The 19,581-nt window shown below is 34.1% G+C and overlaps 1 protein-coding gene across 1 annotated transcript; it reads right to left on the bottom strand.

Annotated features, from left to right (window-relative positions):
- Positions 1 to 13,273: 13,273 nt before the first annotated feature.
- On the bottom strand, positions 13,274 to 19,357 carry LOC123523409 (uncharacterized). Its single transcript, XM_053540993.1, has 6 exons — positions 19,262 to 19,357; positions 18,060 to 18,168; positions 17,133 to 17,286; positions 16,493 to 16,564; positions 13,881 to 14,044; positions 13,274 to 13,488 (listed from the first exon to the last, which is right to left on the bottom strand). Exons 1-6 carry the CDS (start codon positions 19,355 to 19,357, stop codon positions 13,274 to 13,276), a joined length of 810 nt encoding a protein of 269 aa, XP_053396968.1.
- Positions 19,358 to 19,581: the final 224 nt, after the last annotated feature.

A 19,581-nucleotide genomic window follows, 5' to 3' on the forward strand; every position in this document is an offset into this window, starting at 1 on the left:
CACCTGAAATATAACAAAGTTTATTTTCTTTGCGAGATTAAAGGCGATTTCTGTTGTTTCCCACAAGATTAAAGGCGATTTCTATTTCTATAGTTCTCCTCCTTTGAAATGAAATCCTTTAATTGATTTCCCTGAAGTTTTGATTCGTTTGTAGACCTCAAGCAGCTATTAAATCAAAATAAATGGTTGCTGCAGAGTTTATTCTTAATTTATTGCATTGCCTTAAACTTGTCAAAGATTACAAAAATGCCAAATTATGAAAGTATGCCTTAAATATGATAAATATTCTAAACATACAGTATTTGAAATTTTCCCAAATTGATATTGTTTTGTGATTTAAAACGGGATTAAATTTACTTCACCCTACCATTATCCTAAAAAATACCCATTGTTGTATGTAACTTTTTGTTCTAAACAAATGTTTTATTCTTTTCAAAAATACACGCAGCTGTCTTTTGACATATATAAAATACTGACAACTTATCAATATTAGTTTTTAATGAAATTTTGCCTAAATTTGCCCCTAACCATGTAACAGTAGAATCAGCCTTTTTTTTATCAGTCTTCAAAACTGTATAAAAACTACCTTTTACACTAACTCGGAGTGCCTCGTGATTAAATCCAATTAGCGGAATACACACCTGTATTGATTTCTTTTGTTACTGAGACACTGGGCGGAATTCTTTCCTTTGACTCCAAGACAAATAAATTATAACCTAAAAAGATTTTGTTGGATCTTTGGGTAACTTCGTGGACACATCTGGCAATACTCGGAGAATTTCTTTACTTATTTTGTTGGGTTTAACGTCCCAACTACACATTATTTTTTAGGTCATATGGCGACTTTCCAGCTTTGATGGTGGAGGAAGACCAAAGGTGCCCCTACGTGCATTATTTCATCACGAGCGGGTACCTGGGTAGAACCACCGACCTTCCGTAGGCTAGCCGTATGGCTCCCTCACACATGAAGAATTCAACGCCCCGAGTGAGGTTTGAACCCACATCGATGCGGGGCAAGTGATTCGAAGTCAGCGACCTCAATCACTCGGCCACGAAGTCCCAGGATAATTATAACTTACGTAGTAGTACATGTCGATATGAGGGAATACGGGCCGCCGTGAGAAACATATAAAGAAATACAGAGACCTATACCACATTGTAGACTGAAGTGAGTTATCATAATTTCCCATGTAATCTCTTTTCGGATACGCGACTGGAAAAAGTTATGACGTCAAAATATGGTGACTAAAGAGAAAAAAAGACAGGCAGAAAGTGTATGACTGCTGAGTAATCACAGGTGAGAACGTCTTTGAAAACTACGTCATTATTTAAAAAAATGATGTTTGGTGAAGGTAATGTTTAGTCTTGCAGATAAAACACTAAAAAAGGATGGAATTTATTATGCTTAAAATGAAAAGATATTCCATAAATATCAGAAAATGACGAAAATGACTAAATGACGATATTAGATGAGTAAATTCCTGTTTAATGGCGAAACACTGTTGTAAGAACGTAAAATCAATAAAAAAAAATCTGTTACATGGTGCCATCTGAAGAATGCTGTTTCTAATGCATAAATAGCTTGAAAACGTTCACTGTTTTATAGTGTAGATTCTCCTAATAGAATTGATAAATCCAATTAATACATACTTCCCCGTAAACCTGAGTTAAAGACATCTACGAAAGGAATATTCAGAAGATTTCTGTATGTATGTTTTAGTCCAGCATAGTAGGTCGTACTGTATATTTACGTTTTACCTAAGGAAATTTATAGTACTAAAACCTTCACCCCGAGTCCTTCCAACGAACAGGATTTGGTCACTAAGCACAGCCCTGTAGATTGTTTTAGATGATCAGCAAGATTATGTTGGATTACTTAATTGCATATACAATCACATTAAGCTCGTTTCATAAATAATTCAACCTCTTATACATGTACTACTACTAATTTATTTAATAGTGTAACTCCATGTCGAACTGATATTTTACCCCGAGTGAAAACCTGGAAAAACATTCCTAGAAAAATGAAAATCCAACAATTACAGGGTTTGCTGTTCAGTTGTGTCATATGATTTCTTTACTCTTTATACCTATTTACCAAATAATCTAATGAATGACAAAAAAACTGCTTTAATTAAACAAATTTTTATGCATTTAATTTCAGTTCAGCCTTTTCTGCTTGTAACATTGTTAAACATTTTTCTATGTGAACCTGCGAGGCAGTTTGTCAAACCCTCTCCTTGTTAACAACATTGATATCCGGTTAGTTTTTCGAGACGAGAGAACTACTTCTACCTGGCTTGTCGGTCGCAGATATTTTTCGTATGATTTAGAAAACGTTATACACAGTCAGGTGTGGTTACTATACCGACAATATTTCACGCATTCTTGATGTTGCTTTCAAATACGGACAATCAGTTATTGCTCGAATAGTTGACATTTTTTTTATGCCAGATAGGTGCAGTTATTAAATGAAACTAACAATTCAAAGACTACAGTACTGCATTGCTTGGGATTGACATATCTCCGTTTCAAAATTGATTTAAGTATACAGATTTACTCAAGATTTTCTCTCTATTTAGATGGGGTATGGGGATGTTCCCCATACAATCTTTTGAAATGTATCAGCCCAGGTAAGTATCATTTACTATATACGTAATTTTTCACAATATTTGTAGGTCATGTTGTCGGTCTGGTATATGCGACGTTAGATAAATACATTTCCCTTCACCTTTATAGAATTGTCATATTTTTGCAAGAGCGACTTTCAAGAATCAAATGAACGTTATCAATATGTCGTATTGCAGAAATACCGCTATTATCAACTACAAGAATATTCTATTAAATGGAACTATCGTTATTCAGATTTGTGTGTGTGTGTGTGTTTTAAGTTTAATAGCAATTTAAAAACACTTCTGTTACTAAGTGTATCAAAACAGTAGTTATTTGGTAAAATGTTAAAATGTTTTATCATATGCGATTCTGACCCTCTTATTTGTAGATATATTGCACATTTGGTGCACAGTCTTTCGTCAGTCGGATGCTACTTTTTCCTCTTTGATCGTGTCTAACGAATTTGGTGGACGCCGCCATGGTAAGTAGTTCTTAAAGCCCACTGGTACTGAGCTGCTTTCCTGATAAGTCGGATCCTTGTTGTTTTGCTTTCTGCAACGGCGTGTAGAACATGTGCAAATGGTTTGTTTAAAGTTTCAAGAAGATCCCTTGAAAGTATTGAACTCAACTAAATAAAATAATTAAAGACTTAGTTTGACTAATTTGTTTATGAGAGGTTTAGAAAGGTGAAGTACTCCTTACGCCCTTTAGTACCAGTTTAAGCGGAATTCTACTATGATAAATATTAAATGAACTCCATAATACTAAAGGCCAAGAGTTTCTTCATATAGATATTTACCCTGATCATTTTTTGTGTTTTAATTTCCCTTGTGTGAATAAGACATTCAACAGTCGAGGTGGGGGGGGGGGGGGGGGGGGGGGGGGGGGGGGGGGGGGGGGGGGGCTTAATTTCATCACATTCGAATATAGTGGGGATATAGAGCGTGAGCATTGTTGCTAACTACTGTTTTCAGCCCGGCAGTGTTGTTTAGCAATTGACCGTTCCAAAGTGTTGCCGCACTACGTTCCTTTATTTTACCTTTTGAGCTTTCTGTCTATATGCTTTACTTTGTTCATGTATCATGTTCTAAACTATACATGCATTGCTGCTGTGTTACGGATTAAAGAGGATGTTTTGTTGAAACGTTGCATTAACATAAATCAGAGTATCTGCCCATGGTGACATTCCTGCAATTAGCTGAACGTAATTGCGGAAAGCCCATATTAAACTCAAAACGTTTTAAATGCGGGGATAATAAATAATACTGTTCGTAAAGCTTTGTTATCGCGGGGCTAAAGACAAATTAAGGAAAACACTTTCAGTGTTGATGTTAAGTTTGAATGAATATACTTAACCAGTAACACCGAGTAAAAAGACTATCATGATTTTACCACTTGCATTAATCAAAAATAAAAGCTGTAAAACTTCTAATGGCATAATCGTGTTGATAGTGCTTAAATCTAATGAAACTGAAATTGCAAACAATGCATGTAATTTGCACATAAGCTTATAATAAGTGAACAGACAACTACTTGTGCCGACATTGATTTGTACTGCATTTTCGTCAGATTGCCTTCCGTCCAGGTAAAGCAGATATTGGTAACATATATTCCCTTATTGTATGTTATGTTTCTTCAATAGTCTTGTAACTGTCGGGAACAATCTTATTTCAAATTCAACACCATAAGAATAGTCGAAAATAATCAATATCAAGATGTAGAAGAAGCGACGTGTGAAAATGCATTGTAAATTAAGTTGGTGGGATTATTAAACCGTTAAAATAAATTATATATATCTTTTTCCTGAGAAAGTGTAAATTTAGATATTTGAAAAGTTCCATTGGTTTGTTTAATGACATGATATCTGATATTATAAGCAACTGTACTGATTTTTTCAGACATTATTCAGCAGTATTATTTTCGTAATCGCTCGCCATATAGATGACGTCATTTCCGGATCCAGTCGCGGTCCCCAGAAGAGATACGTACATATTGTTCTTGTCTTAGTCCAAGGGAAAATTTGGTATATGTAGCTTTATTTCTCAACTACTTTTGAGCGGGATTACAAATGGCAGTGGACTATAGTGTTACACTGAAACTTTCAGTTACATTTACATGTAGATATTAGAAATAAATTTCAAAGATAGATTTCTAAATCAAACAAAGACCATTTTCATATAGAAAATATAGTAACTTTTCCTGTGATTTTCGTTTTAATAATATTAGCATGTTTTCACGGCCGTTATTTTAAAGTTTATGTTTTCTTATGTAATTCTTAATTTAGTGCATTTTACATAAATGTATTTCTAAATTACACACTCAGAAATCATTTCAGCATTATATATAATAAATCACTTTTCTGGTCGTTATTTGAAAGTTTGATTCTTAATTTACATCATTGATTTATTTCTAATTTCATTTGCAAGATCAGAAACTATTTCAATATCATACTTAGAAATATTCTTTAACGTAAGGTATTTTAAAGTTAATCATTTTATAATTCTAAATTTAGTCCATTTGACATCAGCAACAAAACATGTTGCCAGTGCTATATATAAATTATGTTAAATAGATTCATATAGAAATATTATTCTTGCAAAGATATGAAACATTTCTGTAAAAAAAAACTCATTATGTTAGCTTATGATATAGTGAAATTCGTGCTGTCATGTAGCAGAAAACGAAAACATTTAGACAAATTTCTTTTCTTTTCTTTTGAAACTGAATCCCGCTAAACGTTGAAACCCGAGAATTATTTCATAAAAGAGCTTTCCCACAAAAGCATATATAACAGTTTTCCTCGAGAAAAACGAAAATAGTGTGAAGATACATGTATTCCCATTTTGTTTGATTGTTTTTATCTTGTATAACTGTACTTTTGTTTAACTTTCATGCCTAGATTTTACGCTTTAAAACATGATAAAATAATGTAACAAACTATGCAATCACTGTATTTGACAGGCAAATGCAAAACAACCCGAGCAATTTAACAAACTTAAAAAACATACATGCTACTAAAACACGCACACACATGTTTTATTGACTGGCCTTGATCCTAGGTTTTCCATAGAAATCATGGAAAGAAAGAATCTATTTCATTATGAATCAAGTTTCTGAATTTTCTTATCAGCATTGGTGTATGTATTATTGAGATCCGAACTCACTTAAAAATAAAAGCTCCGAGACACTCACTGTCTACTTACTTATAGTGTCTATGTTACTTGTAAAACCAATGGAACTGTATACATAAATCAAATATGCCTTGTACATACTATAATAATCATGAATTCAAATTTATCGTGTAAATTAAAGTCTTTAGCTGTAATGATGGCTGTTTCGCATGCTTCCCACGAACAAAACCGTGACAAAAATATAGGTCGCACTATAGAGATAATCCTACCGTGCAAACTCATGGAAAGCATGCTATCATAAATGTTTGTTGTTGCTGTTGTTGTTGTTGTCTTTTGTTTTGTTTTGTTTTCAAGCTTGGATTTTATTTCTAAAATAGACAAGATATTGCGCGTCCATTGTTTCAACCTTTCTTTGCACAGCGTGGAAACCATGCTGTGTCTTTTGTGTAGATAAATGTAAACATTCTCTCTCCCTCTCACCAGCTTTCAATGAGCGCCTAACTTGCAAATTACACTATTTCATAAGAAAATTATTTTTTGACGTAGTTTTTCTCCTGTCGTCGAATGGTTTAATATTCAAAAAATATTTAGCTTTCAGTCGGAAATAATGTAATTTACGTTGATTCTTATTGTTCTTATACCACAAGTTGCAATCACTTAAACAGTTGGGTGAAAAATCAAATCTCTGTTCTATTCTGTTCTGTTCTTTTTGTTTCTATTTTTGTCTAATGAGACAACTATGAACGTTATTATTTCCAAAATCTATATTGAATCGTAGGTCATTTGCTGTTATACAAGTTCCATAAATTATCAACGTTTAAGTAACATCAGCATAAGAAATCCAACAGTTTTTAATTTCTTGAGACACTTTGACGTTGAATGGAAGCATTTATTTATTTTTTTATTTGGGTTTTACGGCGCACCAACACAGTATAGGTTATATGGCGCCAAACAGGACTACAAATTTTGGTTCCGCATCTCATTTACATCGAAGTAAGAACATGAGGTATGGAATCAAAATTTGCACACCTGCTGGAATCACAGAGTTACTGCAAAACCAATTGTTAAGACCCTATTAGTCGCCTCTTACGATCATGCAAGGGTAAGGCAGTGGTTCCAATTCTTTTCATACACAGACCGTCCCAGAACCACATGGGGCTAGAAGCTTTTACCCTATTTCAATTATAAATATACCATTGTATTGTTCATAAAGTCAAGAACACCTACACATATGTTAATAAGTTGTCATGTTTTGGAAGATATAGTTCATTTGCCTCTAAAGTAAAAGAAATTGAAAAGTTTAGTGATTTTCATTCTATGTTCAATATAAGCGATGGTGATACTTAAAATTAAATTGGAAGTAAGAAGATGTTCAGTTAAAATAAATATTTTCACATGATAGAGGAGAAATTGATGTATACTGCCATATATGTTAAAATACACAAACTTAAATTTATGTTTGAAATTAATCATTAAAAATAAATTTCCTAGATATTCTATTGCTCAAAGTGACATCACTAGGTAAACCAATATTGATTATCGGATACTAGTAATTTTCAAGGGGACAATCTACTAGGATATGCCAGCCAAATATAATAAAAGCTGGGGATGATAAATATATACATAGACATAAAATGATAGTGTTACTTGTGTAATTTTGACTCGGAGTTCCGTCAAGTAATTTCTCGAAGTGACTCGGCGAAATTCTGCTAAAGTAAAGAAATAACAACAGCCGATTCTCCGAGTCAGTATTATGCAGGACTCGGAGGAATTCCTCGCTAAGCAATATTTCTTCTTCTAGGAAAAACGGAAAGTGGGTTATCCGCGTGAGCTGATCTATTAGTCTTTTCAACACTACATATAACTTTTAGTTTTTTTGTGTCGTAACGTTTGAAAGGACGACCCAGTAAAATAAATTGAACACTGAAGTTAATTGATATTTTTGAAAAAATCATCTTAATACACATTCATGTAGTGGTGACGTAACGACAATTTCCGTGTTATTGTGTTTCAAAGTATGGAATTTCAACATTCTTTGTTTGTGATTATTTAGTTGTTTTTTTTTGCCGTATTTATCGGTGAATGCCGTTAACGTATAAGGAAATTTCGAAATGAACGGAAATTGCTATTTTATTACGGGTCCAATAGCTTAAGGTTCATCTACACTGAATACTGGAATGTTCATTGAGCAGTCTCAGATAGCTACACATAGGGAACCCAAGTCCTCACCTCATTAATAGAGAACACTTGAAATGTAGGGATTATATATATCGTCCAGGGGATTTTCTTTTAATATTTTGTCACTAGTCCTGGTACGAAAATATAGTTTGACCTAAAATGCAACAGTTTTTCCTATAAACATGTCTTAAATATACATCCACAATGAAATATTATCAATGCTTACCTCTGACTCTAACCCATGTGAAAAAAAAATAATGTCCTATAATTTGTCCGCCACTACGTTTTTTTACCTCAGTTGAATCTAATGTATGAAATTATCCGCCCAAGTTCACTGTGACTATAAAATATCACTTATACACCGGTGCAAGAAAGTTACACTTTCAGCGAATTTCCGTTATATTTCACTGTTTTAGATTTATAACTGTTCACATAATTATGAAGTTCAAAACATACATCTAATGCTAATAATCTTTGTGTATGCATTCAATTGAATCAGAATTAAAAAAGAACAGTGCCTACCAGCTGTGATGGAAAATCCACGTTACCCAGTGTCACATGTAAGTTTATTCTATTGATATTTAAGTCTACTCTAGCATAGCATGCTGTTAAGCAGATCGGAAAAAACATGTTTACACCAACCAATATTGGTTACCTGGATACGGTTTCAATGAAAAGTACGAAGTGTAATGGCAATAAACTGTTTAACAATAAAAATCTTAATAATATTTGACTGACGAAAGACAAAATCAAAAACTGATAAGGTATTGATAAGTACATTTTCCTTTGGTTAAAAGGATACTAGATTATTTGCATAAACCTTTTTCACCGTGGAAATACAAAGGTTTAAACTTATCCCTAGTCTGGCTATCGACTAGACAATCATTTTTAATTCTTTTATATCTTTTTTTCTAAATTAAAAAAAAATAAATAAAAGAAATTTAAAAAGAATTTTACTATCTTAGCTCAAAACTCATCTTAGCTCTGAGTATCATCATATTTTCTGGGAAGAAATTGGACACAATTATACAAAAAGTTAATAGCCTCTGGAGTTATCTCCTATTACCACAACTTAACAACATAGGGTCTGAATACAAACTATGTTGTCCGTGACGTTCAGCAGCTCATGCATGATATACAGTGGTAATAAATTGATTTTTAAAGTTAATTCCCTTTCGTGTTTTTCTTAAAGGAATCTAGTCAACTGAAAATTAAAACGACCATGAAGAGTAAACAACATTTATTTAGTTAACAGCTGAGTCCTCGCTATGTTTTGAAATCCGTTGTCCCCATATCAGACTTAAAACTCACTCGAACTTGTAAACTTAACTGCTTTCATAAACAAAATGTATAATAACTCATTGTTTAAGTTAGCACTTTTTTGTAAAATTATTTGGTCTGCTCTTGGCTAATACACGTATTTAATCTCCTTTACCGGGTATGTATGAACTGTCTGTACTTAGCACTGGCACAGAGTCCAGAAACACTTGTTAGGTTAACTGTCCGACGTTAAATAGCTGAAATACTGTTGAAAAACAGCGCTATACATCCAAGAAAAGAAAGAAAAAGTTGAAACGGCACAGGTCTCCCAACATGACAAAATGAAAATGCATTACGTTTATTATTAGTGTGTAAATTCTAGACATTTTAAGCACATTGTAGGTCTTTTAAAAATACTACTTTTACATGAAATCATTTCTTAATTTTATTGAATTTTCAAATTTTATGAAAAACATGCTTCTTAGCTTACGCTAAATTTCAAGTTCTTTATGTATCTTTGATATTTGCAATATAACAGATGGCAGGCTGTTTTGCTAGGTATGGTTTGTCAGCTAGTATATGGTACAGACACCTTTGTGATAGGACCTAGTTTAGTGCTAAACGTATAAATGCGTAAGAATATTTCATGTGTCATATATTCATGTCATGACATCGACAATGTCAATAGCAAGGCCCATACTCCTGACAACAGCATTTAATTGGTAATGCCTCCATTTCGCAGACTCTACTTCACATTTTCTTTTGCACTTGTACACACAAAATAAAATTAATCAGAAAGGTTTAACTATTCACACACATTTCTGGTTTGTAAAACATATTTGCTTAACTATAATATTCAGTCCATTTTCCTTAGCTATTCCTATTTGTTTTACAATGCAACGCTGAAAATAATCCAGCGTTCTAAGGAATCACTGTTTTAATTGTTTCTTTTCCTAAGTTTATAATTGAAATATGAGATTAAAGTTGAATGAGTTTAGATATTCTTATATAAAAAGACACAACTAGAGTATTTGACTCCATAATTACGTCAAATCACTTTCAAATGCAAGTAATGATAATTGTAACGTAAAAATAATGTGATTTAGTGATTTTTATACACCCGTCTCTGAAAGAGCGGGGCATATAATGTGAACACCATCGAAAAGCGGCGCGCGGCGTGTGGTCGGCGGGCGGTCGGCGTCCAAAAGCATGTCCGCTCTCTAAGTCGAACAGTTTTCATTTGATCTTCACCAAACTTGGTGACAATGTTTATGGGCATAATATCTCGATCAACTTCGATAACCAGCAAAATCGCCTCTGGCGCTCTTGAGTTATGGCCCTTGAATTACTCAAAATCTGCAAATTTAACTTTGTCCGCCCTGTAAGTAAATCAGTTTTCATCTGAACTTCACCAAACTTGGTGACAATGTTTGTGGGCATACATGTAATATCTCGGCCAAGTTTGATAATCAGTTAAATCGCCCCAGCCACTCTTGGATTATGGCCCTTGAATTACTTGAAAAACTGCAAATTTAGCCTTGTCCGCTCTCTAAGTCAAACAGTTTTCATCAGATCTTCACCAAACTTAGCGACAAAGTTTGTGAGCGTAATATCTCGGCCAAGTTCGATAACCAGCCAAATCGTCCCAGGCACTCTTCAATTTGGATGTTTGTCCTTGAATTACTCGAAAAACTGCAAATTTAGCCTTATCCGCTCTCTAAGTCGAACATTTTTCATCCGATCTTCCACAGACTTGCAGATAATGTTTGTTGGCATAATATCTCAGCCAAGTTCGATAGCCAGCCAAATCGCCTCAGGCACGCTTGGATTATGGCTCTTGAATTACTTGAAAAACTGCAAATTTAGCCTTGTCCGCTCTCTAAGTCAAACAGTTTTCATCCGATCTTCACTAAACTTGGTGACAATGTTTGTGGGCATAATATCTCGGCCAAATTGATAACAAGCCAAATCCCCCCAGGTACTCTTGGATTATGGCCCTTGAATTAGGCCAAGTTCGATGACGGGCGTATTTTGTGACAGTCTGCTACTCTTGTTAGTAATATTTTGCTAAGTCTCTGCCATGTAGTATATGCAAATATATATGACGTATGACACGTCAATGTCATGTACATGGTACTAGTTTTACTGCAGCGATTCTTTAAAAGCTAACCTAAAATACAAACAGAAGTAATATAAATATACTTACAATAAAGATGTATCAGAAAAAAAAAAACAAACAACAAAATATTTAACCTTAATATGTAAGCAGGTTTGTTTCACAATTTATCTCTTTTTCTTGTCTACCGAGCGAGGAAAGACAAGATTGTCCAGTGAGATAACATTATATTTCCTAAAGGCAAAGGATAAGCTATACGCGTGCATACTGTCATCTTAAAGGTGTTTTTCACAATTACTTCTAGCGGACAGAATTTTTTGTAACTTTGCATATTTATAGATTGATGTATGACAAGTTAAAATAAAAAATAAAACTAATAGGTACCCGTGCTTCTTTTTTCAATATTCAAAGTTTATTAAGAACACCAAATCGGTATTTTTGTCTGAAGAAACAGTACATACATGTTATAATAAAACTACTGCAAACAATTATTTATTCGAAGTTTCATTCTGATGTTACTTTTTATGCATCCGAATTAATATCACCACTATAACTATGCATAAAATGTCAACATATAGATATATTAACTCAGAAAAATTACTCTTGACAGATGTCGAAAGTATCTGAAACTGAGAAAAACACGAAGTATTTCTTAATGATATGAAAAATCTAGCAGACAGATTTTTTCCAAATTTTATATTATGTAAGCTAGAACTAAGACAAAAAATCTAAACCAAAAAAATAATATCAACCCGTGCTTGTTTTCAAGAAAAATTAAAAAATATTCACTCCACCCACAAAAGTATTTTTTCATTACCCCACCCACCTAAAAATTATGAACATTTTTTTTCTTACAAAAACAAATTGCACAATGTTATTACCAGTTCCTTAACCAATATTCTTACTCACATGCGGAATAATGCTCCTTTAAGGTTGCAAGCCTCTAGATCAAATACTTTTTGAGATACGTGCTACACAAGCTTTCACATCCCATTTACGTATATATTTGACCACGTCAAGGGACATAAATCTGTTTTTATTGAGTGAAACCTCAAATAAAAGCACTGGTGCACAATTTCGCATTCTGAATTTAATTCTTTTGTGGTTTCATGACTCTTGGCGCATATAATTTTGAGGTACATGCGACACAAATGTTTAGACCCTTTATGTACAATTTGACTATCAGGGGCCATAACTCTGGTCTTACTACGTGAAATTCGGGATGGGGCACAAAAAGTATAACAACATTTTTAGGAAGTCACATTTGAACTTGAAGGAGATATATCTACTTTAAGATTTTCTGGAATTTTATTTGACTTGGAGTCGGCTGCATCATTACTGGACGAAATAGTTTACTTTCAAATTGGCTGTCCACAATGTATTCGATTCGAGCACTTCCTACAACTACTCCTCCAATAAAACACCATCACTTTTAAAGGTAAAATATGGATGCACGACCTATATTGTCAGTACATACGATATATTTTGCGCGAGTGCCCTCATATCCGACAATTATGCACTTTCGGCGGCGAATTCTGAACTTTACAGTGGATATCGCTTGCTGCGCGATTGAGCTGCGCACAAAATATTGTGATGAACTCCTTTAATTTGACGTGATATTATGAGGTTTTAGCATATGAGCGATTTCTAATTTATCGTGCCTTTGAAAATGTTTCAGTGTTATCAACGGTAGGCAAAAAATGATTAAACATAGCTGCCTAAGTAAGGCAGATGTTTGGCTGGCGCTCAGTTTTTAATCCACATTGGGTCTCGAGTTTGGAAACCCTTTTATTACACAGACAGTCATATAAGATCCTTATTATCTAAATTTAGGACACAACTGTATTTTAGCATCACTGTCTCCTCGCACCTGATTACCGCCATTGAGGTATATAAATATTAACTGAATGAAAAGAAAAATGAACATTACTGATATTCATAAACACTTCTTTCAAACACTTTTCTGAAATCCCATTCAAGATTCATCAAAGTCCGTCAGCGGGGCATAAGTGTATTTTATCCTATCTCTTTTCTGACACCATTCTCTGGCATATTTCAAGTACAGTGCCATCATAGTGTAAGATACGATCATGAACGTTATATTGGCAGCCAGCAGAAAGGCGATAGCAACTTCCATGAAACGAACATTCGATATTTCATACTCGTTCCACGCTGGATTTCTCCGGGAACCTAAAACACAGCGGGATGTATGTATTACAATTTATTTAAACACAGCAGCTCGCGAGAATACTTACATCAGAACAACTTACAACAACTCAAAACTATTTAGAACAAAATAAACTGAAATTGTAAACAAAGTTAAACACAGCAGCTCGCGAGAATACTTACATCAGAACAATTAACACCAAATCAAAACTATGTAGAACAAAATAAACTGAAATTGTAAACAAAGTTAAAATATACTATTTTACCTCCCCGTGACTGAATAAGAAAACAAAGTGTAGCTTTCTAATAAATACTGCCCGAATTACTCTTGCAGGCATTTTAAAAAATAATTTATTTATAACTACTAAATCAACGCGAGAAAAATAGATTTAAAATGATCATTTCAGTAAACCTACCTGGGAATGGTGTAGGTAGAAACAAGAGAAAGGATGTAAGAATGATCCATTCTCCCGCACACAAAACAGAAAAACATCGCACTATTTGTGGTAAGATATTGTTCCTAAATCCATATTCAAATAACATTGCCAATCCACTTATTAACAGAAGTGGTATCAAAAATCTGAAAATGAAATATTACATATTTCAAATATCAAGAATTGGCAAAAAGAAATTTTACCAATTTCATAATATAGATGAACATTGTTCCGACATTATATAAATACCATATGGCAGCGTGTGTGACACTGATATTGTAAACCCAAGGGCAGAATGTTACCCGAGGCGATAGCCGAGTGGTGACATTCTGTTCCGAGGGTTGACAATATCAATGTCACACACGCTGCCATATGGTATTTATTTTATTATACCGAACAAAACTAAACACATAAAAAAGTTTTAAAAATGTTTTTGATTCATTTAATTCAACAGTTTCATCTTTAGCGCGGTAATCAGTTGTGTACACACTGAATAGCGACGTCATTACAATATGACATTGTGTACAAAGGAGGCAATCATATGGCTAAAAACCTGAAGCAGTTATTTGCCCTTATATGACATTCAAAATATCAGCGCGGTCACATGACCTGACAGTCACTTTCGCTTGGTCACGTGTCGAAAAGACTGAAAATGTTTCTGATAGTCAAAATATCTCCTTTTCGGGTAATGGGATTTTACCATTGTAGACAAAAGTGAGGTATAACAATACAAACTATTGTAAGATTTAACCGACTTCAAGGGAACGTGGAATTATCTATTATGAACCAGTCTGCTGTTTTTATGTATTTCCAAGCTCTTGAGTTTTTAGAATACATAAATATTTAAGCATCTTTTGGCAAAAGTTTCAGTTCTTTGTTTTTAAATAAAAGTTTTAGAAGAGTTTTTAGAATACATAAATATTTAACCATGTTTTGGCAAAAGTTTCAATTCTTTTTTAAATAAAAGTTTAAGAAGACGACGGTCACAGAAAACTACTACTCTTTTTGTAGCCATTTTCTGCGTGACTGTGAAAAAAATCAATAGCAATTTTAGCTGTAAGACTTTCAAATCATATCAAGAGGACTAAATGTATAATTTTCATAGGTGCTTACTTTATGATTCCTGTACAGCTTTCAATTACCAATCTTTTGTTCTTGGAAACGATATACATGTTTCAAATATTCATAACTGGGCCCAATCGAATCATGTATTCAATCATTTGAATCGATCATTTTTATCTCGTTATTACAGACATAACATTAACCTACTTTTGCAAATCACATAAAGATGTGGTCTTCAAGAATAATGATGAATGATACTTTTTCTTTTTCTTTTTTTGTTGTACCGATTATTACTCCCCAAAATCGTTGATATGATTCCTAGAGATGCAACTTGCATGCAGTTTCACAATGAACTTCAATAGTTTTCAATTTCTTTTCGCCGAATTCGAGAGAGTAATCATCAGTATGTTGGGGAGATGACAGTGTGTCTGAAGTTGGTACTTAACACGGTAAAAAATATTATGGATTAGATTACATCTCTTATACTACAAAAAAAGTTTTTATTGAAGAAGGATGACGAAGACACCAGATGTCCATCTGCCCAAGAACAGATGTTTGACCCTGACATAGAAGATCATGTATGAAGAGAACGTGAATTGCTTTGTTTATTCATGACTTTCTGCCGTTAATACATGCCTGGATCCAGGGAAAAACTGAAGAGTTGATGTAAGGATACATAAACCGCATTATTATCTACTGCTAAACCTACAGCCGTCACCGTCAAAAATTCTTTTAAAAATGATATATGTCCTTCAGCTTAGTGCACTGAAAAAGGCTGTTTCCTTGAATAGCGTATTGCGAAAACAAATCGTAAATTCTGTACATGATCATCAAACTCATCTGATCATCGGAAGATAGGATTATTTCATACGAAAATCATCAATAAAATCTGTAAAAAGATCCTTTGGAAGCAAAGAATGCAACCAAGAAAAATAATAGCAGACTCGGTTTGATTGAGTAATGAAATGTGTAACACCTCTCACGGCCCCTAGCACCGGCTTAAGCGGAACTCTATTACTCATATGTTGAATGGAATCCAGGATTCCAAAGGACCTGAAAATATAACAACACTGAATCCAAGTATGGGGAGACTTTTTACAGCCGCAACACGGCACTTAAAGATTGCAGTGGTGATAGTTATTAAAATCTGTAAAAAAGATCCTTCGAAAGCAAAGAATGCAACCAAGAAAATTAATATCATACGCGTTTTGATCGAGTCTGTTCATAAGATATAATGAAATGTGCAACACCTCCTACACCCCTAGCACCGGCTTAAAGTCAATTTCTAACAGAAACTTATTTATCTGATTGCTTAACAATTTAACCCTTACCCTGCTAAATTTTTATAATGAACTTGTCCGTCTTTCAATTTGGACAGAACCATTGACAGTTAAAAGGGATGCTTACCAAAAAGATACTGACTGAATGGCGAACAGTGCTAATCTTGATCAGACTGCACGGATGTCGTTTTATAAAATACCTAATCCAAGAAGCCAAGATGTGCCTAAAATATACGCCGACGTGTAGTTTACCTGTGTAGGATGTTCTCTAGTGGTGGTCTCCCTATATCAGGCATACTGTGGAAATAAAATCCCACTCCATACCTAAAAAGTATATCAATTAGTTTGAAAAAGAAATGTTTTAATACTTGTTTGCCCAAATTACTTGTAACGCATGCACTAATATATGTAACGCGGGCGTTCTTTACTACATTTAATTATTTGAAAGTTTTATTATAATAAAAGAATAAGGTATATATATAACAGTATTTAATGTCAGTGGATTGATTTGTGGTGTGTCGGTGGCTACGCTAACGATTGACATGCAGAATCCTTACAGTAGAGTGATTGGTGTGAAGAATGCTTCAAGCGGCCTGATTTTTGGTGTGAGGCTTTGGCTACGAATGATGTGCAATATGCTTTGAGTGGCTTGATTTGTATGTTGGCATTATGGCTACGATTGATGTGTAGACTGCTTCAAGTGGCTCGATTTGTGATGTGTGGGTATGCCTCCGGTTGATATGCAGAATGTTTGTAGTGATTTTCGTTTCTTTGGAAAACTAAAAAGAAGTAGCAGGCAAAATATGTTTACTCACTAACTATATCGAACTTAGTGTAACTAACATGACTTTTACAGATTCAGCACAATTAATACAATAAGCAAATGTCTTACCAGATGAAAGCAGTTGCAAATGTAAAGTACTTCATTCCTTTTATGGATGGTAATTTGCTGTATTCCAAACTGTCAGACACGCCATGCAATATGAACAGAGCAAATATGCTTATGTGAACCAATTTATCGATATGCTGGTAGTTGCCATTTTTGCCTACAAAACTGTCGGTGGTCAACACTTCATTGAGTAAACAATGACTTCTTGCAGACCTTTGTATTTTGTTTTGTTCAACGTCACATCGACACACTTATGACGACTTTTCAACTTTTTAAGGTGGAAGAAGACCCCTGGCCAGTGCCCATTTCAGCATTATGTCAGTCACGGGCGGGTACCTAGATAGAACACAAACCTTCCGTATATAAGCCAGCTTGGTACACGTAGCTCTAGCAACAGCAACATATTTTGCACAATAAACGCGGCTTCGAACACGCTACGGTGAGTGATTCAAAGCCTGCAACCTTAACTAAAAACTATTCTGTACACACACTAGTATATTGTCTATGATCATTTGATTTTAAAGAGAAACAAATTGAAAAAAAAATCTGTAAGTCGAATATTTATATGGTTGTAATATTTTTAAATTATCACTTTATAACAGTTTGAAAACATTTTATTTGTACAGAATATGCATTCGGAAGAGTATGTATTACGTTTGAGTCCACGGAATTGTTTTTTATTCAAGGACATTCTTTAATCTATGTCTCCATTATTGATCGTTTCGTTCCTCTGGAGTAGACGAGACTAGCTGTGTATACATTATTTTGACAACACACAAAAGATGTCTTATATTGAACATACTTTTAAAGATGCCTTTTGCAAGTAAGTTGTGATTTTCTTTTACTTACAACAAGCGTATTGAATTTCATGCTTACCCAAAATATTTACGAGATATAAATTTGTAAGGAAATAAATTATATAGATTTTACCTGCAACTGGAAATAGAATCTTCAGCATCAATTCTAATGGAAGACGCCTTCCCTTAAACATGAAGTAATATGAGCAATGTGACCGGTACGGCAGATTCTCGTGTAAGGACTGTAAAGAAAGAAAATATGAAAATAATTTATTCAGCTGATTCGTAGTTTGTACAACAGCGCTTTTGAAAGGAGTGTGGTACGCCTGTTTGCAAATGAACGGCTTGTCTTACCTATGCCAGTTAAGATATTTATTTACACTAATGTATGGAAGCTTGGGTATAAAATGTATTGAATTTTTCATAAATTTCCCAAAACATTTCGTTTCTATAAACGTACACGATTACGTCTGAAATCTAGTAAGTTTAAAGACGGACCGCGCTTCAAAGTAATAAGTGCTTTAATCGGATGTATAAAATAGATGCCAACTTGTCTATTGAAAGAAAGGGATATAACGGTACAGCAAGCTTTTAATTGACCGTTCTTTCTTGCATACCAGACGGAGATATCCAGTATTTTTACAGGTGCTGGAAAAATACACCTTACACCCCGGGGTTTTAATATGACTCTCGTGATGTAAATGACGTATTACGAACTACATATATGTAGAAGATTTATGTAGTAAAACGGAATAAAAATCCAATACCTTGACAGTTCCTCTTTGTTCCTGATAGTATATTTCTCGATTTAAAAAACATTATTATATCAAAATTTCATAACATTACGCTGCAACTGATAAAACAAAATCGGAACTAAATATTATTTGTCTGTGAAACGTCATGACGTCTTCCTATTTACGGATGTTGGTTTCCCGCGCTTTGTTTAAATACGCTGCTATATGAAAAAGTTCTAAAAAGAAAGTCGTTCGCTTGACTTTATTTTCATCATTTTTTTAATATGGTATGCAAGGAAAAGAGTCAATCACTGGTTGTAGGTGCAGATGGGAATATTCGACTCTCGGGTAACTTTATGCGGTATGTCGACAGAGCCTCGTTACCGCCTAAACAGTTACCCTTGAGGCCGGAAATTCCCATCTGCACAACCAGTGAAATAATCTTATATTTTTTGTCCGGTTTTGAAAATACATTGCATCACGACTATTAATCTAATGAGTTTAATATTTCGGCGATTTGTTGCATTAAACTTGAAAAATTGACCTTAACGCAGCCAGATATGGCTGTATTTCATCAAGGTTTTCTGTATATGACACATACCTGAATATAATTTTTATATATGTTATACATCCACCAAAGTGCCAGCACAACCAAAACGATACCTTCATCTATATGTGCAGCAAAATTTCCCCCCATCTTTGTCCCGTCTGAAATATCAAGAAGGAACGTTTCATTATAAATGTAAAATTTCTGCCATATTTTAGGGGGTTTCAGCCGTATTTTAGAGGTTTTAAACCTCATTTTAGGAGTTTTAAGTCCAACCGGCACGTTTAAGATCACATGGTTACGTTCCTACTTTGATGACCCCTTTGTGCCTTCTAGGCTTTCAGATGCAGGAAGGCACCTGGGCAGAATAGTCA

The sequence above is a fragment of the Mercenaria mercenaria genome, chromosome 1 (assembly GCF_021730395.1).
Source record: "Mercenaria mercenaria strain notata chromosome 1, MADL_Memer_1, whole genome shotgun sequence".
NCBI classification, from domain to species: domain Eukaryota; kingdom Metazoa; phylum Mollusca; class Bivalvia; order Venerida; family Veneridae; genus Mercenaria; species Mercenaria mercenaria.

Bases quoted from the DNA above. Each gene is read 5' to 3' on its own strand.
- LOC123523409 (XM_053540993.1), bottom strand. From the start codon at position 19,357: ATGGGGGGAAATTTTGCTGCACATATAGATGAAGGTATCGTTTTGGTT. The intron at 17,287-18,059 runs GTAAAATCTATA...ACAGTTTTGTAG, and splicing joins GATTCTATTTCCAGTTGCAG to GCAAAAATGGCAACTACCAG. The intron at 14,045-16,492 runs GTAAACTACACG...TTTCATTTTCAG, and splicing joins CTAGAGAACATCCTACACAG to ATTTTTGATACCACTTCTGT.